The sequence below is a fragment of the Gekko japonicus genome, unplaced genomic scaffold (assembly GCF_001447785.1).
Source record: "Gekko japonicus isolate JY-2015 unplaced genomic scaffold, Gekko_japonicus_V1.1 scaffold2733, whole genome shotgun sequence".
Lineage (NCBI taxonomy): Eukaryota > Metazoa > Chordata > Lepidosauria > Squamata > Gekkonidae > Gekko > Gekko japonicus.
Window position 1 is genome coordinate 99,267 of NW_015174356.1, and position 25,169 is coordinate 124,435.

The 25,169-nt window shown below is 47.1% G+C and overlaps 1 protein-coding gene across 1 annotated transcript in view; it reads left to right on the forward strand.

Annotated features, from left to right (window-relative positions):
• Window positions 1–25,169, forward strand: part of OBSCN (obscurin, cytoskeletal calmodulin and titin-interacting RhoGEF) — a gene marked incomplete at both ends in the record, with an annotated part of 222,594 nt that overhangs the window by 98,463 nt on the left and 98,962 nt on the right. The window contains 13 exons of the mRNA XM_015424328.1: window positions 1,139–1,405; window positions 6,229–6,492; window positions 7,895–8,161; window positions 9,689–9,952; window positions 12,043–12,306; window positions 13,561–13,824; window positions 14,670–14,933; window positions 16,808–17,071; window positions 18,403–18,666; window positions 20,003–20,269; window positions 20,709–20,972; window positions 22,303–22,569; window positions 24,235–24,507. Of these exons, the coding sequence (XP_015279814.1) occupies window positions 1,139–1,405; window positions 6,229–6,492; window positions 7,895–8,161; window positions 9,689–9,952; window positions 12,043–12,306; window positions 13,561–13,824; window positions 14,670–14,933; window positions 16,808–17,071; window positions 18,403–18,666; window positions 20,003–20,269; window positions 20,709–20,972; window positions 22,303–22,569; window positions 24,235–24,507 (3,453 nt within the window). The remainder of the gene's footprint in view (window positions 1–1,138; window positions 1,406–6,228; window positions 6,493–7,894; window positions 8,162–9,688; window positions 9,953–12,042; window positions 12,307–13,560; window positions 13,825–14,669; window positions 14,934–16,807; window positions 17,072–18,402; window positions 18,667–20,002; window positions 20,270–20,708; window positions 20,973–22,302; window positions 22,570–24,234; window positions 24,508–25,169) is intronic.

The following is a 25,169-nucleotide window of genomic DNA, read 5'->3' on the forward strand; positions in this document are numbered from 1 at the left end:
GCCAGTCGAATCCGACTCTAGGGTTGCGGTGCTCATCTCCGTTTCAAAGCCGAAGAGCCAGCGCTGTCCGAAGACGTTTCCGTGGTCATGTGGCCGGCATGACTAAACACCAAGGCGCACGGAACACTGTTACCTTCCCACCGAAATGGTACCTATTTATCTACTTGCAATTTCTTGCTTTTGAACTGCTCGGTTGGCAGGAAAACCTTATTATACCACTGCTCAATTGACGGGACCGATGGACTTTTCCAACATATTGCAATATTATTTTTGGCTGCTGTGAGTAGCACTGCAATCAATTCCTTATCGTTGGCAGAGGTTTGCGATTTGGGCCATAAATTAAAAAATATTAAGGCTGGGTCTTAAGGGAACTTTTCTGGGTATCTGAAGAAGTGAGCAGTGACTCATGAAAACTCATACCCCGCCACAAATTGTGTTAGTCTTTCAGGTGCTACTGGACTCTTGCTCTTTAGTACACTGGAGTTAAGGTATCCCGTGTGTCACCTTGACTCTCTCTATTCGTGCCAAGCTGCACTCATCGTCTAAATTCCGCATCCCTTCTCTCCATCCTTGGGTTTCATTCCTTCCAGGGGAAAAGGCTGTCCAGGGAGTTTTGGGGAACAAATACTTCCCAAGTAAGCAGGGCTCTTTTTGTAGAAAAAGCCCAGCAGGAACTCATTAGCATATTGGGCCACACCCCTGACAGCACAGCTCATTAGCACATTAGGCCACACCCCCATGTTACCAGAAGTGTGGTTTATCCAGCCACACCCACCTTTTGCTTCTTATTCTGGTTACCTTGTTTGTTGTTAAAACCCAGGGCCTTTTTTTTGCAGCAGGACCTCCTTTGCATGTTAGGCCACACACCCCTAACGTAGCCAATCCGAATGGGTTTCTGCTGTTGGGTGTGGCCTGTTATGCTAATGAGTTTCTGCTGGGCGTGGCCAACTCGGGAGCCAGCCGGAACTCCGTTCCTGTGCGTTCCTGCCCAAAAATAACCCTGCAAGTAAGTCTTTTGCAAGTCACTGACTGGTGGGAATCCAGCAGTTGCTGGAAGGGCTTTCAGCAGGCAATGGATTCAAGTCCCTTTCTCCCCACCACTTACTTCTGCACTCTCTCCTTATTGCCGTCTTCCCAGCCCTGCCTGTGCTATTCAAAGAAGGACTCAAGAACAGGGAGGCCGTAGAAGGCTCCACGGCCACCCTGCGTTGTGAAACGACCAAAGCTGGGGCTGACGTGAAGTGGAGGAAGGGGGCCGAGACCCTCAGGCCGAGCAATAAATACCGAATGAAGCAGGAAGGCGGTGAAGCTGAACTGCTGATCCGCGATCTCCAGGCAGAGGACACGGGAGATTACACCTGTGTTTGCGGAGACCAGAAGACGACGGCTGTCTTGACCGTCCACGGTAACCAATCGCTCCCGTTTACAGTAATGATGTTTCAGGATATGTCCTCGCTGTGGAAATCCCTGTCTCTCTGTTACTTTGGTGTCTTATTTTTCCAATTTGGTTCCTTTAGCTCTGTCTGTTTCCTTTCCGGTTGCTTGCTAACGGTCGTCGTTCTATGTGTTTGTGTCTGGTGCCAGGGAGCGTCTCACAAATTCGTCCTCAATGTTTTGGTCTACCTTTATCCCAGCCGTAAACATCTGGATGTACATTATTGATCTGCAACACCAGTAACTCTCAGTCTGGAGCAAGTGATGCTCTGTATTCTTGGTGCTTGAGGAGGGGTCAACAGTGGCTATAACAGTTAAAAATTCATTATTTTTAAAAGCTGTGTTTGTTTGACGTAGAGAGAGTTCCATCTTTCTGTGTTATACCTCTGAGGATGCCAGTCACAGCTACTAGCGAAACGTCAGGTCCTATAATGCGAAGACTACGGCCACACAATCTGGAAAATCTACAGCAGTCCTGGCCCCACTGCTGGACCTCCTGATGGCCCCTGGTATTTTTGGTCACTGTGTGACATAGAGTGTTGGACTGGATGGGCTATTAGCCTGATCCAACATGGCTTCTCTTATGTTCTTATGTTCTCTTATGTTCAGTAGTATGCTGGAGAAATGCAATGGTGGGCTACAGTGGGGCACCGAGCACCAAGGGTTTGTGGTGGTGCTTTGGAAACTCCCATATTTCTGGTTCAGCACTGGAGTGTTGGACTGGATGGGCTATTAGCCTGATCCAACATGGCTTCTCTTATGTTCTTATGCTCTGTACTCTTGGTGCTTGGGGGGGCCACAGTGGGAGGGCTTCTGGAGTTCTGGCCCCACTGGTTGACCTCCCGATGACACCTGGGTTTTGGCCACTGTGTCTCACAGAGTGTTGGACTGGATGGGCCATTCGCCTGATCCAACATGGCTTCTCTTATGTTCTTATGCTCTGTATTCTTGGTGCTTGGGGGGGCCACAGTGGGAGGGCTTCTGGAGTTCTGGCCCCACTGGTGGACCTCCCGATGACACCTGGGTTTTGGCCACTGTGTCTCACAGAGTGTTGTACTGGATGGTCCACTGGCCTGATCCAGCATGGCTTCTCTTATGTTCTTATATTCTTAGGAGACGCCAGGGATTGAACTTGGGTCATTGCACATGCAGAACAGATACTCTACAACTGAGACCAAGCTGCTTCCCCAAATAGGACTCTTTTAACAATATAATAAAGCCAGATCTTGAACCGAGCTGGCAAGAATTGATCTTTCGATCTACTATCCATGTTTGGGTTTTCTGCTCTTTTCTGCTAGTCGCATCCTTCTCCTTGAACCCTTCTTTGTTTCTTCACAAATTACCTCTTGTGTATACATCTTGCGTATCAAGATGTCATGTTGGGCTGGTCTGTCCCTCAACATATCAACATAAATTGCGTACCAATGGTTCCATGGTCGCTAAAAAGCCTTTTTCTGTGGCATCTACCAGAGCCACCATTCCACTCTTATCTTATGTTATTCTTCCCTACTTTGTGCCTTGCATGAAAACATCTGTAGATGCAGCCTCATTCTTGCTCATGGCAACCGGCCCACTCAGCTGTACGAGATATTAACCCAGGGCAAATGGTTGTGGCTTTCAGTTAGTCAAGCGGTCATTATTCCCCATGAGGAATCTTTATTTGTTGATTTGGAAGGTCTCGTAGCAGCCCTAATATCCTAATCTAGCCCAGTCTCATCAGAACTTGGAAGATAAGGTTGGCCGTGGTCAGTACTCATATGGGAGACCACTACGGAAGGCCAGGGTTGCTATGCAGAGGAGGCCATGTCAAACCACTTCTGCTCATCTCTTGCCTCAGAAACCTCATGCGGTGGACCTTCATGGGGTTGCTGTGAGTCGGCTGAGACTCAATGGCCCATGATACCTTTATGGATGGAAGATCGTAGGAGCCCAAGCTTCACCAATGTAGGATGTGTTGGGAAACAGCTTTCATTCCAGTGGTCCAGTTTTATTTATTTATTTATTTATTTAGTTAGTTAGTTAGTTATACTTTCAATTTGTACCCTGCTCACCCCCCGGAGGGCTCTGAGCGGCTTACACAGTGCATGGTGCAGAGACCTATGCAAAAACCCTAACTATGTCCACAGTAAGTCTCGGGGGTGGGGGAGGCCCTACCAGGTACTCTCCAGGCTCCGATCGTTCGTTTATCCGGCGAGTGAGCGACTTCTTCCAGCTCTCCGGTGCGGCTTCCGCGGCCTCCGCTGTTCTTCTCCGGCTCTCTGGTGACTCCTCTCGGGGGCAGTTGGTTATGGGCCCCGGTGCGCAGCCGCGGTGGGCGTCACAACGTCCTTTGCGGCTCCGGACGTCCTCCTGCTGGCCACATCATCAGCTGCCGAGCCAACCGCCTCCTTGGGATGTCGCTGCCTCTCTTCATCACCTCCGTGCTGACCACCGCCGTGTTGCTGCCGCTTCTCGATTCCTCGCTCGGCTGGAGCCCAATTTTGAGGGAGGGGTACCCCCCTGTCCTCCTACGGACAGGTACCCCTTTACCTAATTGCCCCAAGGGGCTTTTGGACTGCTGGGTTGGCAGGAGCTGGGGCGAGGGTCGGGAGCTCACCCCGACCACGGTGGTATTCGAACCACTGTTGCAGCTGTTCGAGATGACTATTTCTACAGGCATTTAACTGCCTGTGCCACCGCCCAGCTGCCAACTCATCACCGCATTTGATAATACAGAAGACAACTTCTTGATGAATGGTTCAGGGAACAGCTTGTTCGGCACGCAGTGAAGTTCAGCTTTGGGAAAGCAGTCGTTTCAAACGAGAGCTATTGTAGAAATGTTGTTTAGACGGATCTCACAGGTTTAATTTTATGACCTGGCTGTTTTCACCTGCCCCTTTACATGGACGTTTCAAGGGCCTCTTGTTTCCATGAACACTAGCCAGGAAGCAAACGCCACTTCCTCTTTCCATTAGAAACAGCCATCCCTTTACAGAGCATAGTTGTGTTTACTTGACAAACACAACTGGCAAAAGACCAAGGAAGAAGAAGAAGAGGAGGAGGAGATTGGATTTGTACCCCGCCCTTCACTACTTGAAGGAATCTCAGAGCGGCTTACAAACTCCTTTCCCTTCCCCTCCCCACAACAGACACCCTGTGAGGGAGGTGGGGCTGAGAGAGCTCTGACAGAAACTGCTCTTTTTCAAGGACAGCTGTGCCAGAGCTTGTGACTGACCCAAGGTCACATCAGCAGGTGCAAGTGGAGGAGTGGGGAATCAAACCCGGTTCTCCCAGATGAGAGTCCGCTCACTTAACCACGACATCAAACTGACATTTCAGAAGTTGGCCTTTTGGGCAAGTCTTGCGCAAAACGAAATCAGAGCTTAGAAATTTCTGAGGTGAAAAGTGACATCTTATTAGAGGAATGCTTTGTGCTGACTCAGCAGGCTTATAGCGAGTCGGGGAAATAGCCAACATTCCTGTAGCGGCAGTTGCCATTCAGCCATGTCTGCCAGCGGACATAGGCAAAGTGATCCTAACCCAGCCCCTCCTACCAGAATCATCTAGGAGAGCTCAATTTGTCAAGTGCTCTTGGAAGTTACTTCAGAGGAAGTCACAGTGCAGTTACGGAGCGGTGAACCATTGATCGGTCACCCTTGGTAACCTGAAGGCTTGGCAGAATGCGCGAACAACACAACAGCTTTGCTCGTTGATCATTTTTGCATTCCAGGGTGCAAAATAGCTAAGGTGGATGCTTTCACTGGAAAGTTCAGACGATACCACAAAGTGCACAACTTGAAGACACCCAAGTGTCAGCCCTGTTTTAACTGTGTTTTTAGGGTTATATTCAATTATTTGCCTTCTTCATATATTTTCGCCTTATTCTCCACTTCCCATCTCTAAGACCATCTCTCAGACCTTTGAAAGTAATTCCTTAATTCTATTTTGTCAGCTAGTTGTTTACTATGTTCCCCTTTATCCTTCTTTATTGGGGCAGTGATGCTCTGTGTTCTTGGTGCTTGGGGGGCAACAGTGGGAGGACCTCTGGAGTTCTGGCCCCGCTGGTGGACCTCCTGATGGCACCTGGTTTTGGCCACTGTGTGACACAGAGGGTTGGACTAGATGGGCCACTGGCCTGATCCATTTCCACCAAATTCTTACTCCTTTTCATTATTTTTAAAAGCCGTGTTTGTTTGACACAGAGAGTGTTCCATCTTTCTGTGTTATACCTCTGAGGATGCCAGTCACAGCTACTGGCGAAACGTCAGGTCCTACAATGCGAAGACCACAGCCACACAATCCGGAAAATCTACAGCAGCTTATGTGTGTGTTCTTTTCCATTCATTCTCTCAGTTTATTCCTCTTAGTGTACTTCCAATCTGTTTGTCCATGTGGTGTTTAGTTTTATATTTTGTTTCTCTGTGTATTGCACGCTTGAAAATCCTGGCATTTCTGAATCTCAGTGTTCTCTTTTTGTGCTTATGGTTTGAAGTTTATTTTCAAAGTCTGAAATATCAAGGTTGCATAGAAATTTAAAATGCACACATTTTAAATTTTGGAACCTTTGAAAGTTTGATTATTATTATTTTTTTTGCCGTGTTATAGAGCTCTTTCAAAAACGTTTACAGTGCTTTATGTGTAGTTCTGTTGTTGGGGAAGAGACGTTGAAGGGTGTCTTCCACAAAGCACTGCTTGCTAAAGTCTCCATTGATTTGAATGAGGCTTCGACAGCAGTGGCTCTTGGTGGATTGCTCCCAGGGTTTGGATTGGAAGGGCCGTGTGACACTCTGTCTCTGTTGATATCACACCCCTCAGCTTTGCCTGCACGTTTCCAAGAAGAGCTCAAAAGCAAGGAAGTGACGGAAGGTGGATTGGCCAACCTACGTTGCGAACTCAGCAAAGCTGCACCGGTGGAGTGGACGAAAGACGGGAAGCCGCTAAAGCCCGGTGACAAATATACAATGAAACAAAAAGACACCGTCGCTGAGCTGACGGTGCATGATGTCACTGAACAGGATGCCGGAGACTATACTTGTGTGTGCGGAGATCAGAAGACGTCTGCGTCTCTAACCGTGCATGGTAAATATTACATATATGTATATGTATGAATGAGATGCTTCCATTGTGTCATAATCTGTCATTACTACATAGATATAGCCAGAGGTCATTTCGGGGGGGATCGTGGGGGATTGCAGTTCCCCCAGGTGAGTTACGGGGAGGCAGGGCACATGACGAAGCCCTGCCCCCTGCTTCCGGCCGCCCCGCTTCTGGCCCTCATTCAGCCAGGAGGAGGCAGGAGAAGAGGGAGGGTAAGTTGCTTCCTCCCTGCCTCTCCCCACCCCTGCCTGCCTGGGGCCAGGGAGGGCCTTTGCGGGGCTTCCTTGCACTCCCGCCGGCCTTGCAGGTCCACCGCCGGGCCCCTCATGGCCCCTCGGGAAGGGTTGTATAACAGCTTTTACATATTTTCAGTCTTAATTCTTTGTTTCCAGTTCTGTTGCTTTGTAGAATTCTGAGGTTAGTATCACTTAATCGCTGACACATTCTGTTAGGTTTCCTGATAAGAGTCTAATTCTCTGTAGTTCAAATTGGAGTTTCTCCAAATTTATATTATGTGTATTCATTGTTCTTGGTCTTCGAGGTTTCTTTCCACCCAGTTATAAAATAGTGTCCAGCTATTTCTTACATTTTGTTTACTGCTGTCCTTCAATAGGTTTGACAATATATCCATTTCTGCTATTCCAATTTTTTTTTGGTCAAAAGTACATTTTCTGTTGGTATCTCTGCTTTCTTCCAGTACTTAGCATATAGAATTCTTGCTGCTGTAACTACATGTATAATTAGATCTTTTACTTTCTTATCTTTTACATCAGGTATAATATTGAGCAAAAACATTTCAGGTAGCTATATGAGAGCCAGTTTGGTGTCGTGGTTAAGTGCGCGGACTCTAATCTGGGAGAACCGGGTTTGATTCCCCACTCCTCCACTTGTACATGCTGGATGACCTTGGGCAAGCCGTAGTTCTGATAAGAGCTGTCCTTGAAAAAGAACAGTTTGTGTCAGAGCTCTCTCAGCCCCACCTACCTTACAGGGTGTCTGTTGTGGGGAGGGGAAGGGAAAGGAGTTTGTAAGCCGCTCTGAGACTCCTTTGGGTAGCCAAGGGCGGGGTATAAATCCAATCTTTTCTTCTTCTTCTATACAGTCCACCATTCCAGTGTGGATTTCTGCTCTTAGTGTTATCATATTTCTTTCTACAGTTTTCATTAATGTGGTTTTTCTCAGTGTGTTACCATCAAGTTAGGTAGCCCGGTTAGTCTGTCTGTAGCAATAGAAAAGAGCAAGAGTCCAATCGGTCAAATCAGCTGGGAGGGCAGGGTATACATTGGGTAATAAAGTTGCTAGTGGATAAGACAAGAGGATCCACCTGGAGCCTTTCAACTGTGAGGACCTGTTGGATCCCAATGTGCTTTTTTGCAATCCTTAGCCCTCCCTCCACGTTTCAAAAAAGAACTGAAGAACGTGGAGGCTGCCGAAGACGGAACGGTGACCCTGCGATGTGAGCTGACCAAGGCAGCTGCTCCGGTGGAGTGGAGGAAAGGCAGCGAGGTTCTCAGGCCGAGCGACAAATACAAAATGAAGCTGGAAGGGACCCTCGCCGAGCTGGTCATCCACAGTTTGGAACTGGCCGATGCCGGAGATTACAGCTGCGCGTTTGGAGAATGGAAGACCATGGCCTCCTTGACCGTGAAGGGTACATTTAAGGAAGCCACTTTCTGTTTTTCGTTGGCAGATATAAGGCGAGCGAGTTTAGAAGAGGCTTTAAAAGGCCCTGTAGACTGTGTACGGCCAGTTTGGTGTCGTGGTTAGGAGCGCGGACTCTAAGCCAGGAGAACCGGGTTTGATTCCCTTCTCCACATGCAGCTGCTGGTGTGACCGTGGGCAAGCCATAGTTCTGTCAGAGCTGTTCTCTAATGAGCAGTCCTGGAAAGAGCTCTCTCAGCCCCACCTACCTCACAGGACACTAGAAGCCCTCCCACTATTGACCCCCCCCCCAGCACCAAGAATACAGAGCATCCCTTGCCCCAGACCGAGAGTTCCTACCTATACCTTGTGGCTAATAGCCTCTGATGGACCTCTGCTCCATATGCTTATCCATAAGAACATAAGAGAAGCCAATGTTAGATCAGGCCAGTGGCCCATCTAGTCCAACACTCTGTCACACAGTGGCCAAAAATACCAGGTGCCATCAGGAGGTCCAGCAGTGGGGCCAGGACATTAGAAGCCCTCCCACTGTTGCCCTCCCCCAAGCTCCAAGAATACAGAGCATCCCTTGCCCCAGACCGAGAGTTCCTATCTATACCTTGTGGTTAATAGCCACTGATGGACCTCTGCTCCGTATGCTTATCCATAAGAACATCAGAGAAGCCAAGGTTGGATCAGGCCAATGGCCCATCCAGTCCAACACTCTGTGTCACACAGTGACCAAAAATACCAGGGGCCATCAGGAGGTCCACCAGTGGGGCCAGGACACCAGAAGCCCTCCCACTGTTGCCCCCACCCCAAGCACCAAGAATACAGAGCATCACTTGCCCCAGACCGAGAGTTCCTATCTATACCTTGTGGTTAATAGCCACTGATGGACCTCAGCTCCATATGCTTATCCATAAGAACATCAGAGAAGCCAAGGTTGGATCAGGCCAATGGCCCATCCAGTCCAACACTCTGTGTCACACAGTGACCAAAAATACCAGGGGCCATCAGGAGGTCCAGCAGTGGGGCCAGCACACTAGAAGCCCTCCCACTGTTGCTCCCCTTCAAGCGCCAAGAATACAGAGCATCCCTTGCCCCAGACCGAGAGTTCCTACTTATACCTTGTGGCTAATATCCTCTGATGGACCTCTGCTCCATATGTTTTGGCAACGTGTCACTCTGCAAAATGGATGTTCTGCCACGTTGTCATCGCCCCGATGCTCTCTTTCTATTGGCAATCTTCTTGTTATGTCTCCCCTATATATTGTCAGTGGGGCTATTCCTCGATGTAACAATTGTCCCATCATAAAAGAGTTATATTGTATGGGATTTTTTGGCTGACTCACCCTAGAAGAGAATTCTAGCTTTAAAGAACTTTAAATCTCAGAGGTTACCCTAGCCTTGATAAAAACTTTTCAGTTTCGCAGACTATAGCATGTAAAATATCTGGATCCTGCTCCAGGTATTTTTTCCCCCTCATTGGCCAGGGGCTGTCATTCACACAATCTGTTCCTTCTAAACTTCTCAGCCCTCCCTGCCCTCTTCAAGAAAGGCATGGAGAACCAAGAGGTTTCGGAAGGCGAGAGTGTCGCTTTCCGGTGCGAGCTGACAAGAGCCGCTCCCGTCGAGTGGAAGAAGAAGCACAAGACGCTCCAGCCGAGCGACAAGTACGAAATGAGGCAGGAAGGCACAGTCTCGGAGCTTGTGATCCACGGTCTAGAACTTAAAGACGCTGGGGACTACTCCTGCCTGTGCAGTGACCAAAAGACGACTGCAGTGCTGGCTGTCCGTGGTAAATCTGAATGTTCTGCGTTCAGGGCTGGCCCGTAGCTAACACGGGGCCCATGGGGCCTGGCCCCCTAGTGTTTCTTCTGGGCCCCCTCCCTCCTGGGTTGACCACCAAAGTGCTCCAACTTACCACCTGCATTGTACTTTCATTTAATTAGCTGGTGGGCCCCCCAAGGCCCCCTCTTAAAGAATTCCCTAGCTACGGGGCTGGTCAGGGTCTGGTCCGGAAAGCCCCGTTTCCCCCCTCTGCTTGGTTCCAGCCATAGTCACTGCTGCGTTGTACCTGGCTTCCCCTCAAACCCTCTGGAAATTCCAGTGCTTTCTTCCAACACTGCTGCTTATTTGCTGTTTCTGCTGTTACTGTATGGCAGTGTCCTTCAGTCTTTGCTCTAAGGATCCCTGAGGTTCCTTGGTGGCTTGTCAGGGGTTCCTTAGGGAGAAGATCCTTGTTTTCAAACTGAAAGACAGCTGGACTTCCATTACCGATCTTCCCCTAAATGTTGGAGCTCTGTGTAAGAACATGAGAGAAGCCATGTTGGATCAGGCCAACGGCCCATCCAGTCCAACACTCTATGTCACACCGTGGCCAAAACCCAGGTGCCATCGGAAGGTCCGCCAGCAGGGCCAAAACTCCAGAATCCATCCCACTGTTGCCCCCCCCCAAGCACCAAGAAAACAGAGCATCACTGCCCCAGACAGAGTGTTCCATCTATGCCTTGTGGCTAGGAGCCATTCATGGACCTCTGCTCCATATATTTATTCATAAGAACATAAGAGAAGCCATGTTGGATCACGCCAATGGCTGATCCAGTCCAATACTCTGTGTTACACACAGTGGCCAAAACCCAGGGGCCATCAGGTGGTCCACCAGCAGGGCCAGAAGTCCAGACCCTCCTACTGGTTGCCCCCCTAGCATCACTGCCCCAGACAGAGTGTTCCATCTATATCTTGTGGCTAATAGCTGCTGATGGACCTCTGCTCCAGATGTTTATCCAACATGTGTTCTAGATCATACTCTGGGGTCATTTGGGATGACAGTGACAGCCAACAAGTCTTGTTCAGAACCTAGGACGAACCGGAGCTCTAGAATGTCCTCCAGACTCGTCTGCACAACATACAGAGGTTGAGTGACAGACAATGTGGAAAGTGTCCCTCAAAGGCCAGAAGAATGACAACTGGTCTCCCAGAGCATGCTTAGCCATCCTTATATTTCCCTCATTGAAGGATTCTGTAATTTTTTAAATGTTCATTTCTTCTCTATTGCCTTTTTGGAGGGAGAGATGGAGCTAGAAATGGTCTGACCAGAATGTTTTTGTGGCTTGAGTCCATGTCTGTAGCAGAATGCTCACTTTAGACTAAAAGGGAAATGGGAGGACAAATATTAAATGGGAAGAGCAGTTAAATTCAAGTCCAGTAGCATCTTAAAGACTGACAGGATTTCCAGGCTATAAGCTTTTGAAAGTCAAAGCTCCCTTCGTCAGATCGAAGGGTGCTTTGATTCTTGAAAGCTCATACCCCCCAAAACTCGTTGGTCTCTAAGGTGCTACTAGACTTGAATTGATGGGCTTTTCCGCATTCTCACTTTCCTCGTTTTAAGTTCCAGTTTCTTCGGGGGGTGGTGGTGGTTCCCCCTGTTCCTCATGTGTTTGTCTCCCCCTAGTGGTCGAATTGATATTACAATCTTTTCTGTCCAGTGTATCTGCCTTCAGATTTAAACTGCAGGCTTTTCTGCCGGCCATAAAGTGTTGTAATATTGACCACTAGATGGAGCAAAACGCATACAGGACATAAAGTGTTGTATTATTGAATCAACCACTAGAGGGAGCAAAACACATACAGAACATAAAGTGTTGTAATATTGAATCAACCACTAGAGGGAGCAAAATGCATACAGAACAGACCCCCACCCCAAAGAAACAGGGACTTACAATTGAGGAAAATGCGCAGGCAGAGGAGACTTAGCTCTTCTACTGCAGACCAACGTGCCTGCCCTCCCGAAATTATCTTCAAGGAAGGATAGCGATCTGTTAATTCCACGTACTCCCATAGGGACGCAAAGTTGCTGAGCGTATTTGCTCCTTCCTTATTCCTCAGCCCTGCCCGTGCTTTTCAAAGAAGAACTAAAAGGTGTTCAGGCCACAGAAGGCGAGGCCGCCACTCTGCGCTGTGAGCTGAGCAAGGCGGCTCCGGCGCAGTGGAAGAAGGGCCGCAAGTTGCTGAGGCCCAGCGCAAAATACAAAATGAGCCAGAAGGACACGGAGTTAGAGCTGGTGATCCAGAACCTAGAAGAGGAGGACTCTGGTGATTACACCTGTGTGTGTGGCGACCAGCAGACCACGGCTGCCGTATTAGTACACGGTAATACCAAGTGTCTCCTAAGTGGACTGTGTTCTGTCGTCCCGTTTCTGTTGTGTTTTTGTGTACAGTGTTTGTGTCTTTGTGCAGTGTGTTTGTTGTTCTTTTGAACCCGTGTACATACAGGATGCCGCCTAATACTGATCCAGACCCTTGGTCCATCGAAGTCAGTATTCTTTACTCAAACCGGCAGTGGCTCTCCATTTTAATGAACCCGGGACCTTCTGCATGCCAAGCAGGTGCTCAACTGAGCCCTCCTATTTCCCTCTTCTTTTGTATGTTTCAGAGCTGTTTCGCTGTTTGGCTAATGTGTTTTGAATTGTACCTTTCCTCGGCCTCACCCCAATACAGCGTCTGGTGTGAGGTTCCGATTGAATAGCGGCTCCAAATTCTGAACCCAATTTTTAAGAAACTTCTCTGCGGTGGCTCAAGTGGTTAAGACGCTGAACTGCAGGCTCGGTAGTTCAGCAGTTCAAGACCCGAGTTGCCGCATGACGGAGTGAGCTCCCGTCTCTAGTTCCAGCTCCTGCCAACCTAGCAGTTCGAAAGCAAGAAATTGCAAGTAGATAAATAGGAACCACTTCGGTGGGAAGGGAACAGCGTTCCGTGCCCCTTGGTGTTTAGTCATGCCGGCCACACGACCACGGAAACGTCTTCGGACAGTGCTGGCTCTTCGGCTTTGAAACGGAGATGAGCACTGCAACCCTAGCGTCAGACTTGACTGGCTTTCGAGCCAGGGAAACTTTACCTTTACCTTTCTCTTGCCAGGCTGGTCTATATCAGTCAATCCCCCCCAGTACTTTATTCAGAGTCACTTCTTTTGTTCCACCCACCTGCCCCCCTCCAATCCTTGCAGCAGTATTTTTTAAAAAATATATTTGGATCTTGCGTGTGTTGTGTAATGTGAACGTAACCCAGACTCGTCCTGGAATGCCAGTGGATGGTCTCCTGGATCATGGGTATAACACGCAATATTTTCAGCATCAGAGGGTGTAGATATAACCTTGATCCCACAACGCTACCATGACATCCAGGAATTCCAAGATGGCTCCCAATTCAGGCTGCGTTGTCCTGGGAATGGACGTGTGAAGGATCAAGACATTTGAAGAAGATCTAACATGCTTCTCTGAGATGTGGAGAAGGTACCGCTGTTCTGTTCTCTTGGTGAAGCCTCAAGAGATTGTGCCACATTAGCCAGAGCAGATATCGCTGCTCTGTGTCTGCGCGCTAACATTCTCTGCCTGTTGCATCCCTCAGTTCTGCCGGCCCTCTTCAAAGAGGACCTGAAGTCTCAGGATGCCACGGAAGGCGCCACAGCCACACTGTGCTGCCAGCTGACTAAGGCTGCTGCCGTGGAATGGATGAAGGGCCAACATGCGCTTAAAGCCGGCGAGAAATATAAAATGAGCCAGGAAGATTTGCTCGTTAGGCTGGAGATTCGAGAGGTGGACCTGGAGGATACCGCTGAATATTCCTGCATCTGTGGGGGTCAGAAGACAGCCGCTTTCTTGTCCGTGCACGGTAAAGAAAATGAAACACGCAGTCACCGAACGATCCTATTATCTGCACCTGTCTCTGTGTGCGCGTAAAGTGTTGCCGAGTCGCAAGCTGACTTATGCGAGCCCTCCTAGGGTTTTCGAGGCAAGAGATGTGCAGAGGTGGTTTGCCTTTGCCTGTCTCTGTGTAGAGATCCTGGACTTCCTTGGCGGTCTCCCATCCGAGCGCTAACCAAGGCTGACCCAGCTTAGCTTCTGAGATCTGACGAGATCGGGCTAGCCTGGGCCATCCAGAGTTCACCAGTTGGTAGTTGGATTTCATTTCTGTTTGTGGGCATTTGTCATTGTGATTTATGTGATTCCTGTGGCAGTGCTGTCTGTCTGTTGTCTGTTGGGCAAGGCCCATCACAACGTCTCCGGTACGAGTGCCGCTGAAATAAATTACAGGTTCCCAGTTCGTTTTAGTGGTGTTCCCATGTTCTCTGAAAAAAAAATGTCTGATGTGTCTTCTCCTTGGCCCTGGTAATCTGGATGTGGACAATGCCTTCTATAATTTCTGTGGCAGTGTTGTCTGATGGGCAAGGCCTATCACAATGTCTCCAGTACGAGTGCCGCTGAAATAAATTACAGGTTCCCAGTTCATTTGAGTGGTGTTCCCATGTTCTCTGGAGGGAAAAAAAATGTCTGGCGTGTCTTCTCGTTGGCCCTGGAAGTCCGGATGTGGACAATGTCTTATCGTCATCCTGTCTTTAAAACCCGTAAATTATGGTATATGTTTTGTTTATTCTCCCGTTGTGCTGTCCCCACTGTCTCCTGCAAGCGGTCCCAATGTTGCTTCTAAATGCAGTGTTCCTGTTCTGTGATCCTCAGCTCTGCCTGCTCGTTTCAAAAGCATCCTGAAGAAAAAGGAAGCCACGGAAGGCGACATGGCGACACTGCGCTGTGAATTGACCAAGGTCGCGGCTGTGCAGTGGGAGAAGGAGCACCGCGTGCTCCGAGCGAGTGAAAAGTATTCCATGAGACAGGATGGGGTTAAGGTCGAGCTGACGATCCATCAGTTGGAGCTTCAGGATATGGGCGATTACACCTGTGTGTGTGGCGACGAGCAAACCACAGCATCTTTGACCGTGAACGGTAACTTAAGCATTGTAAACGAGTACATCATAATGTGCCATGAAATTTGCAATTCCGTATTACTCAGTTCTAGTTCTCCTCTAAAGTCGCAGTGGTCAACCTTTTTTGGCAAATTTGTAAGCCGTGTCCCAGGTATAACAGTGGCCTTTTAGAGTTCACTGACAGTACACAGGCAGAACGGGAGGGATTTTACCTTTAGCATGCTGAACTGTGGCATACATAGGAGTATAGCACTGGACAGGGAGGCTTTACTGCGAACCTTCTTTCTTATGAGGTGCCGTGCTGGATCATACCAGTGGTCCATCTAGTCCAGCATTCTGTTTCATTTAGTGGTCAACCAGTTGCCCTGGAAATCTAACGGCCTAGAAGCCAATGTATTCCCTTGAAGTTTCCCCCTAGCACTGGAATCCAGAGGTTTTCTGCCTCTGACTATGGAGGTTTCCTTTTGTCACCCTGGCTAGTAGACATCGACGGACCTCTCCTTCACGAAACTGTCCAGCTCAGTTTTAAATTTGTCTATGCTAGTGGCCATGACTGTCATATTCACGGGCCGCTGCAGAAGAATTCCTTTGGACCATCCTGAATGTACTGCCCATCAACTTCACCGAGTGTCTCCGAATGCTAGTATTATGGGACAGGGAGAAAGAGTTTTCCCGCGCACTTCCTCTACCCCATGCAGATGTTTACAAACCACATAGGAATGGTGCTCCGAAACCATAATCACCCTGGCTGCCCTCTTCTGTGCTTTCTCCTGATTTTTGGTTTATAGTGAACTGTAGTACACACATTCAGGTGGGCAGCGCGCACTATTCCAAGTGCAGCCACACATAGATCTGCAAAGGCATTACAATACTGGCCATTTGATTTTCACCCCCTTCCCTAATAAACCCTAGCACCGAGTTTGCCTTTTTTCATTGCTCTTGCACACTGAGACGGTATTTCCCTCGAGCTATCTGTTATCCCAAGATCTCTCTTTCTTTCTCTGTCTTGATCAGTTCAGACCCCCATCAGCAAATGTTTAAAGTTTGGATGTTTCTAAAGTTTCAGTGTGTATCACCTTGCAGTTATTTCCATGGAGCTTCATTTGCTGCATCGTTGCCCACTCACCCTACTTTGTGTTGCTTTTAACAATACATTTTGGTTTTCATCACCCTCAATAATTTGTTATCATCTGCGAATGTAGCCCCTTTGTGTCTGAGCCCCCATTTCAGATCATTTATGGACAAGTTGAATAGCACCAGTCCTAATTTATAATCCTTCTGGGGACTTCAACCCTGACTTCCTTCACTAAGAAGTGACCACTTATTCCTTCTCTCTGTTGTTTATCCACTTTTTTAATCTGTAAGAGGACCTGCAGTCTTGTCCCATGATTTCTCGAATCTTTGCCTGTATTACCTGTGGAACTGGTGGTGCTGGTTGGCCAACCCTAATCTATAGCGTAGTTCTTGTTTTTGACTAGGCCCTCTCACATATAATTACAGATTGAATATAGTACTCTATAATGATACTAAATACCTAATCCACTGGGTCTAATGGTCATACAAGGTGGGCTTCTGAACAGGAACTTTTTCCTGAATTTTACCAATCCACTATTTCCCATCTCCTAGCTTACTCTCCAACATCTGTCCTGACGTTAAGCCTAAAGCTTATCCGATAAACCCTGCACTGATCTCTTCTGCTGACCCTGAGCATTCCTCATGCATCCTGGTCCTGTCTGTGGCCTTTGACCCTTCCCAGTCCCTCCTCAGTTCCAAAAACTCTGAAGGTCTTTTGTTCTCTCCCCACCCTGGTTCATAAGAGCAGTCGCCACCGTTTCCGTCAGGTTCAGACTTCGGGGCCTTTTTCATAGGTTCTCTTTATTTTCTGTCCCTCAGCTCTCCCTCCATTTTTCAAGGAAGAGTTAAAAGATGAACAGGTTTCGGAAGAAGGCACAGTCACTCTACGCTGCGAACTGAGCAGAGAGGCTCCAGTGATGTGGAAGAAAGGGCACAGCCTGCTTAAAGCGGGTGATAAGTATACAATGATGCAGCGAGGAACGACTGCAGAACTGACTTTCCATCGTGTGGAAGAGCAAGATGCCGGAGAATATAGCTGTGTATGTGGGGACCAGAAGACAACAGCTGCCTTAACTGTACATGGTAAAAAAAAATATATACGCTCCCCATGATCATCTTGGTTAGACGCTTTTCCAGTGTCACTTTTAAAAGTTCACAGTTCCGCACGATATCTTGCTACCCCATTTATGTAAAAACGGATTATTTAATGTTTTTATTTACATATTTATATACCTAGCATGCTTATGTGTTTTCCCTCCCTTTTGATTTCTTGATTCTCAAATCGTGCCAGTTGTACCACTTTCCTTACTCCAAATGCCTTTTTAACTTAAAAAAAATATTTTAAACTTTTTACAGGAATACAGAATAAAGAAATAGGGTAAGAGAAAAAAAAATAAAATTATAAAAACACAATACGAAGGTCAGTTTTTACAAATATTAAGGACAATTATTGATTTAAAAGTATATAAAAAGAGGTATAACATGGTAGCTTAGTAAACCACGATAATCCAATCGAAATAGTCTACTACTTTCTCATAACGTGTTTCCATTTTTGTCCTATCTTAACAATTATAAAATAAAACATAGGTAAATTCTCATTAGTTTTGTATATAATTCTAGCATAACAGTTTGTTGTAATAAAAACCGTGCAAATAATATCCTTAATATTTCATATAAGAGCTGTTATTTATAAAATAAACCATTCAAATATATAACTACAAAGATTAATTATCGTAAGCATAAAAAGCTCGCCAGTTGTTCTCAAGTTCATCTTTTGGTCTCCGATTAATATAATTTGTCAGTTTAGCCATAATGGCATATCCAATTTTCAAGAGACTGACAACCCTCAATTTTCCACTTTGCTGCAAATACTACTCTTGCTATTGTTAACATGTATCTAAGCAATTCATGCGTTGTTCTATCTGCATTCACTGGTAAAATTCCTAATAGCATAGTCTCTGGTAACATAGCAAATTGTATATTCTTTTTTAAAAATCTCAATATGGATTTCTTTCTAATATTTGCTAGGGTTTTTTTTCCTACAAGACCACCATGTATGGTTAAACGTACCACCTATTTCCTTACATTTCCAACATTATCCTTTATCATTTTAATACATCTTCTCAATGCCTTTGGGGATAATAAATGCCCATTCAACTTGATGAGCCATTCCAAAATCAAATTGGGTGGAGGCTTCATAAAAACTTGAAGTCCAACACTTAAATCTTTAATAAACTGAGAATGTTCTTCAACAACATCTCTAATTCTGAACACAGCCCTAGAATGTGGATCGAAAAATTCACATAATACAGCCGTGGGCAGATAGGGGGGATTTTTCTGCAAAATACTTTAAACCTCTGCACAGGAACCCCCCATATAAATGCTAATGGCCCCTCTGTTGGTTGTGCTCTCAGTCTTGCCTGCCCGTTTCAAAGAAGAATTGGGGAACCAAGAGGTCACCGAAGGGGACGCTGCTGTTCTTTGCTGCGATCTGACCAAGATGGCTCCAGTTGAGTGGAGAAAGGGAGATCTGGTTCTCAGACAGAGCGAGAAATACACCATTAAACAGGAAGGCGTCATTTCAGAGCTGGTGATCCACAACTCCGATGAGAAAGACACTGGGCGGTATACCTGCGTTTGTGGAGACCAGCAGACTACTGCTACCCTAAAAGTCAATGGTAAAGAATACTCCCAAACCCGTCTGGCTTTTACCCTGTCCTTCTGAAGTAACAGTTTTGGAAACGGGCTCCTGCACGTATCTTAAGCCCCCTCGCCGATCCTTCCCGGGTTCCTTTCTGTTGGAATTTGATGAATTAGTGGCTACTTATCCCATCCTGCTGATTTTGTCTGCCCTAAGACTACGACTTTGTGTTCTCAGTTTCTCTCTCTCCCAGTAGATACTTCCTTCTTTCCCTGACCAGCTTAACCGTCATATATATGTGACCCACTTGGTGCGGCATGGTTGGTTGCAACACGTTTGTCCCTTTGCATGCGCCTCACGTATACCACCTGTCACCCTTGATGTCTGTTGGGTTTTAAAGCAATAGAGGGTGGATTCATTTCCTTGTCCCTTCTCCAATGAAATAATGACTTCTGCAGTCACCAGCTGGATGGGAGTGCAGAGGAACGAGGTGGTCTAAAGGAATCCACCATGTGACAGTGCACTGACGGGAAACCATTGCAGCTAAGATCATGGTCAACCACCTTTATATGGACATAATAGTTAAGCACAATTTGAATGGCCCTGAACTCAGACAGATCTCCTCAGATCTCAGAAGCTAAGCAGGGTCAGCCCTGGTAGGTATTTAGATGGGAGATCACCAAGGAAGTCCAGGGTTGCTACGCAGAGGCAGGCAACGGCAAACCCCTTCTGAACATCTCTTGCCTTGAAAACCCCAAGGAGTCACCTTGGCTGCGACTTTACAGAACTTTCCACCCCAGTTTGAAGGACGGATGCAATGAAGAGAGTTGGGCAAAACCCAACGGCATACTCTTCTTCCGGATCATGTCATGAGAACTGCCTTGCTAGAGCAAACTAAGCATCTCTTTAGTCAAGTATTCTGATGATGGCTTGACAGAAACCCACCAGCAGGATATGAAAGCAGTGGTCTTCCCGTGCTCACCGGCATTGGGATTCAGAGTCCTAGAGCCTCTATGCATGGAGGTTCTTTCTTTAGCGCTATCAGGGTCAATAGCTGTCAATAGACCTCTCCTCCATGAATCTGTTTCACCCTTTTCCAAAACCACTTGGTGGCTTCTCTTTTTGCTTTACAACCACATCAGGGTACTAAGTGGTCTACAGGAATTCACCATGTGACTGTACTGATGGGCAACCGTTTCGGTAATGTCACAGTCCGCCACCTTTACGCGGATATAATAGTAAAGCATTGTTTCTGAGCGCTTCCTCCTTTTACTGTCTTCTTCAACCCCTTCCATTGTCCTCTCTACCCCATCTCAAAATTGTCCCTCTCGGTTGTAACTCTCGGCTTTTTAATTCTGTATCGCACCCTCTAGCCTTGCCTGCCCTTTTCAAGGAAGAGATGTGCGCTCAGGAAGCCACAGAAGGTGAAACAGTCGCTTTGCGTTGTGAGTTGACGAAGCCTGGTGCCACAGTGCAATGGAAGAAGGAGCGTGAAGTCCTCAAACCTAGTGACAAGTGCTTCATTAGACAGGAAGGTCCAATTGTTGAGTTGGTGATATCGAATGTGGATCTGAAGGATGCCGGAGAATATACTTGTGTTTGTGGAGACCACAAGACAACAGCCACCTTAGCAGTCCATGGTAAAATCACATGCTGCAGATGACCTGGAATGAGCATATGTCCTTACTTATATCCACCTGACCCTTGGACTCACACACTATAGTTCCATCACATCGTTCCTGGAGACAGACTTTATGTCTTTGGAGCCGTGTTCCTATTTCTGTTGTCCGTCTTTGTGTCCTGTTACATTTCTGATGTCCGTCATTCGTTGAGAAACTGCATGTGAAGATCACTTTATGTCAGTCCGTCGTACTCTCTCCATTCACGGTTGTACACCAGTGCCTGCTGAGGCCGATGGAAGTCGTTCTATTTAAATTCAGCAAGTAGAGGATCAGACCTTTGTACAGATTTTCCCCCCCATTTTCCCACCCCTCACCCGTCCCCCTCCCGTACATGTTCCCTCCAGTCATGACACCCTCCTGACGAGGCTGAATCACACATTTATTTTGTGTTCTGCAGCCCTCCTGCCACAATTCAAAACAGAATTGAAGGACGTGGAAGCCACGGAAGCTGGAACAGCCACTCTGCGGTGTGAGCTCACCAAGGATGCTCCCGTGGAATGGATGAAGGCAGACAAGAAACTAGCTGAAAGTGACAAATACCGAATCCGACAGCAAGATACCACTACAGAGCTGGTGATCCGTGATTTAGATATTCAGGACGCTGGGCATTACACCTGTATATGTGGAGACCTGAAAACCACAGCGGTCTTAACAGTGAACGGTAAAAAAAAAAAAAAGTTGAAGTAGAGCCAGGGAATGTATTTGCTGAATAGCAGGCTTGAAATTACGGGATACAGAAGTTTAGATATGGGGGAAGGCTGAAATAAATACTTCAATTAAAACCTAGGTTCCGGTTTGCAAGTACGTATGCGTTGTTTGGTTATGGCCATCCATGACGACAATTCGGTGAGTGCGAATGTCTTTGCTGAATAGCAGGCTTATAAATAAGGAATACAGAAATTTTTAGAATGTGGGAAGGCTGAAATAAATACTTCAATTAAAACCCAGGGTCTGGTTTACAAGTACGTATGCGTAGTTTGGTTATGGCCATCCGTGACGACAATTCGGTGAGTGCAAATGTATTTGCTGAATAGCAGGGTTATAAATAAGGGGTACAGAAGTTTAGATATGTGGGAAGGCTGAAATAAATACTTCAATTAAAACCTAGGGTCTGGTTTACAAGTACCTACGCATTGTTTGGGTATGGCCATCCATGGCGACAATTCTGTGAGTGCGAATGTATTTGCTGAATAGCAGGCTTATAAATAAGGGATGCAGAAATTTAGATCATTGGGAAGGCTGAAATAAATACTTCAATTAAAACCCAGGGTCTGGTTTACAAATACTTGTATGCATTGTTTGGGTATGGCCATACATTACGACAATTTGGTGAGCAAATCGTCGTAATTGAAAAGCCCTGCATTTGAAGTCACATTGAGTGGCAGAAAAGTTCGATCCGTGATGCTCGAGTTAGACCTGCGAGCCATCTCTTAAGGTTGCAATCAAGTGATGAACCACCTTGTGTGATAATACTACTAAGTCAGTTTCTGGCAACCTTGATTTTGTTTCTGATTTTATTCTTAAAAGCACTGAAGCCATGGATAGTTGTGGTGTTTCATACTTAATTTCAAACACTGAAATGCTGGTAATTTGTTAATTCAAAACATTGCAGTTTGGGCATGTTTCTTTTCTGACCTGGTCTCTTGAATTGAATTTGAAATGTTCACACTGGTATTCGTTTCAAAGTCAGTTCGCCTTTGTTAAAGCAATTGTGCCGTTTTTTGTAACAACACAAGGTCAGGGTACCATTTACAATTTGTCATTTTTTAATTACATATCTTCATAGGCCAGAGTAAAAGTTCTTCACACTGCAGTAAATTCTCAAGTGGTGACGTGAAGAAAATTTCTGTTCTTGCCACCGCTGGCTTTCTTTGCCTTTTGGGTTTTGTTTTACAGCGGAGAAAAATCTGGGAGCTTGGAAAACTTCTTAGGTCCTTCTCTTCGCAAACAAGAATCTTTTTTGCCTACATCAACTGTTTTTGACTCCACAGCCCTCAAGCCTGAATTCCAGCAACGTCTTAAGAACCAGAAAGCCGAAGAAGGTGGGACGGCCAAGTTGCGTTGTGAGGTAACATTGGCGAAGGCCACAGTGGAGTGGCGAAAAGATGGCGTGGTTCTTCAATCTGGCCCTAAATATGAAATCGGAGAAGAAGGTACCATCCGTGAGCTGCTCATTCACGATCTGGAACCTAAAGACAGCGGAGAATATTCGTGCATTACCGGGGATCAGACAACATCTGCCACTCTGACAGTGAAAGGTAAGAGACAATGTTATTTTGCAGTAATTTTCCCTACTCTTTGCCTACCTCATCTGGATACTTTTGTACCAGAAAAATAAAATCTGTTCATCATTACTAGAAAAAGAATGCAGCATAAACAAAACAGTTTGGTGTAGTGTTTAGGAGCATGGACTCTAATCTGGGAGAACCATTAACATCATAGTAACATCATAGTTACTATGAGCTGCGGTGGCTCAAGTGGTTAAGACGCTGAACTGCAGGCTGTGGAAGGTCGGTAGTTCAGCAGTTCGAGACCCGAGTGTGCCGCATGACGGAGTGAGCTCACGTCTCTAGTTCCAGCTCCTGCCAACCTAGCAGTTCGAAAGCAAGAAATTGCAAGTAGATAAATACCGTGTTTCCCTGAAAATAAGACAGTGTCTTATATTAATTTTTGCTCCCAAAGATGCACTAGGTCTTATTTTCAGGGGATGTCTTATTAAGAAGAATACGGTACACTCTGTCAGGGTAGAGTGAGCAGCAGGTGGCAGCTTGTTCTGGTGGCGGCGCGGTCTCTCTGTATAAAAGAGACCTCACACTTCCTGTCTGCTCCGGCTGCGCTGTGGCCAACAGTGAGCTGCGCGGCGGAGCCCACCGCTACAGCCCAGAGTCCAGAGTTACGGTAGCTTCGGGGGGCCTTATTATCGGGGAGGCCTTATTTAAGTAGGTCTTATTTTCGGGGCATGTCTTACTTTCAGGGAAACACGGTAGGTACAACTTCGGTGGGAAGGTAACAGTGTTCCGTGCGCCTTGGTGTTTAGTCATGCCGGCCACATGACCACGGAAACGTCTTTGGACAGCGCTGGCTCTTCGGCTTGGAAACGGGGTTGAGCACCGCAACCCTAGAGTCAGATTCAACTGGCTTTCGAGCAAGGGAACCTTTACCTTTACCTTTAACATCATAGTAGCAGCTACAGTCCTGGCCCTTGGCCTTCAACATCTAGCCTGCGCTGCCTGAGCATTAGGAAGATCGGGAGCAAAATGACGGAGAGACTTTGTGTACACTCTCAATGTACGCCATCCCATAACAACTAATTTATTATGCAGCACTTTATAAATCACGACTCTTTATGACTGAATCGTTTTACATGATTTTATGTGATTTTAATTGTTTGTTTTAAGCAGTGTAAGCCGCCCTGAGCCTGCCGTAAAGCGGGGAGGGTGGGGTATAAACCTAACAAATAATAATAAATAATAATTCCCCACTCCTCCACATGCAGCTGTTGGTATGACCTTGGGTCAGTCATAAGTAGGGGTGTGCAAAAAAAAAAAATTCGGCCCATTCGGGTTCGGCTGGGCAGAATCAATTTCGGCCGGCATAAATACTCCTGCTTGTCAATTTCAGCAATAGGAGCCCAGGAGTCTTTCGGCCAGCCGAATGTCAGTTTCAGCCCCATTATATCCTACGGGCCATTGAGGTCAATGGCGAAAACATAGGGTATATTCTGGGGCTGGAGGGGAGGGGGTTTGAGGGAGAGGCTCCAAACTCGCAGGGTAGCTGCTGGAGCCGCTCCCCAAGATACCAACCAAGTTTGAAAAACATTGGACCAGGGGGTCCAATTCTACGGGGCCCCAAAAAGGTTGCCCCTATCCCCTCCATTGTTCTGTATGGTGGGAGAAAAGTAACGTATGCCATGGCCCTTGCAGGACTCGACATCACCATCATCCGGGGTCTGAAGAACGCTGAGGTGTTTGAGGAGGAAGACGCGACCTTTGAGTGCAAAGTTTCCCACGACAATGCAAAGGACGTGGAGTGGAAGTTGCAGGAGGCCTCCCTCCAGAGCAACGAGATGAACGAGATCTCGGTCGAAAAAGGCAGGGTCCACACCCTGCGGCTGAGGAAGGTCACGCAGCAGGATTCTGGGACTGTCACCTTCCGAGTCGGACCATACACCTCCACAGCACAGCTCACAGTGAAAGGTAATGAACGACACACCTTCAGGGGGTTGCTACGAAGTTCAGCGCCCCGCAAAGGCTCCCTGAGGCCCCGCTGGTTGCCCTGCTACTAAAAGTAAGCTAGTGGGAAGCTCTGCTACCCACATTTTAGAGCTTTGCTCAGCTTGCTATTAAGAGTAAGCCAGCATCCATCCATCCATCCATCCATCCATCCATCCATCCATCCATCCATCCATCCATCCATCCATTCATATTTATAGTCTGTCCTCCCCGCAAACAGGCTCAGGGCGGATCACGTAAAAGAATGTGGGGTTGCAGTACAAGTAGTCAAGATTAAACATGAAACACTGCAATGTGCACCAGAGTCAGAATTTGGCACCAGATTTCATGATACGGGGTGGATGGTTCAGATCCAGCCCTTCTTGTGTAAATGCAACCAGATTCCCCATTGTTCTGTGTGCTACCTCATGAGGCAGAGGGACGCGACCAATATCATAATCTCTGCTTGGTGCCAGTTTGGTGTAGTGGTTAAGTGCGCGGACTCTAATCTTGGAGAACAGGGTTTGATTCCCCACTCCTCCGCTCGCACCTGCTGGATGACCTTGGACAAGCCATAGCTCTGTCAGAGCTGTTCTCTCAAGGACAGTTCTGGAAAGAGCTCTCTCAGCCCTGCCTACCTCACAGGG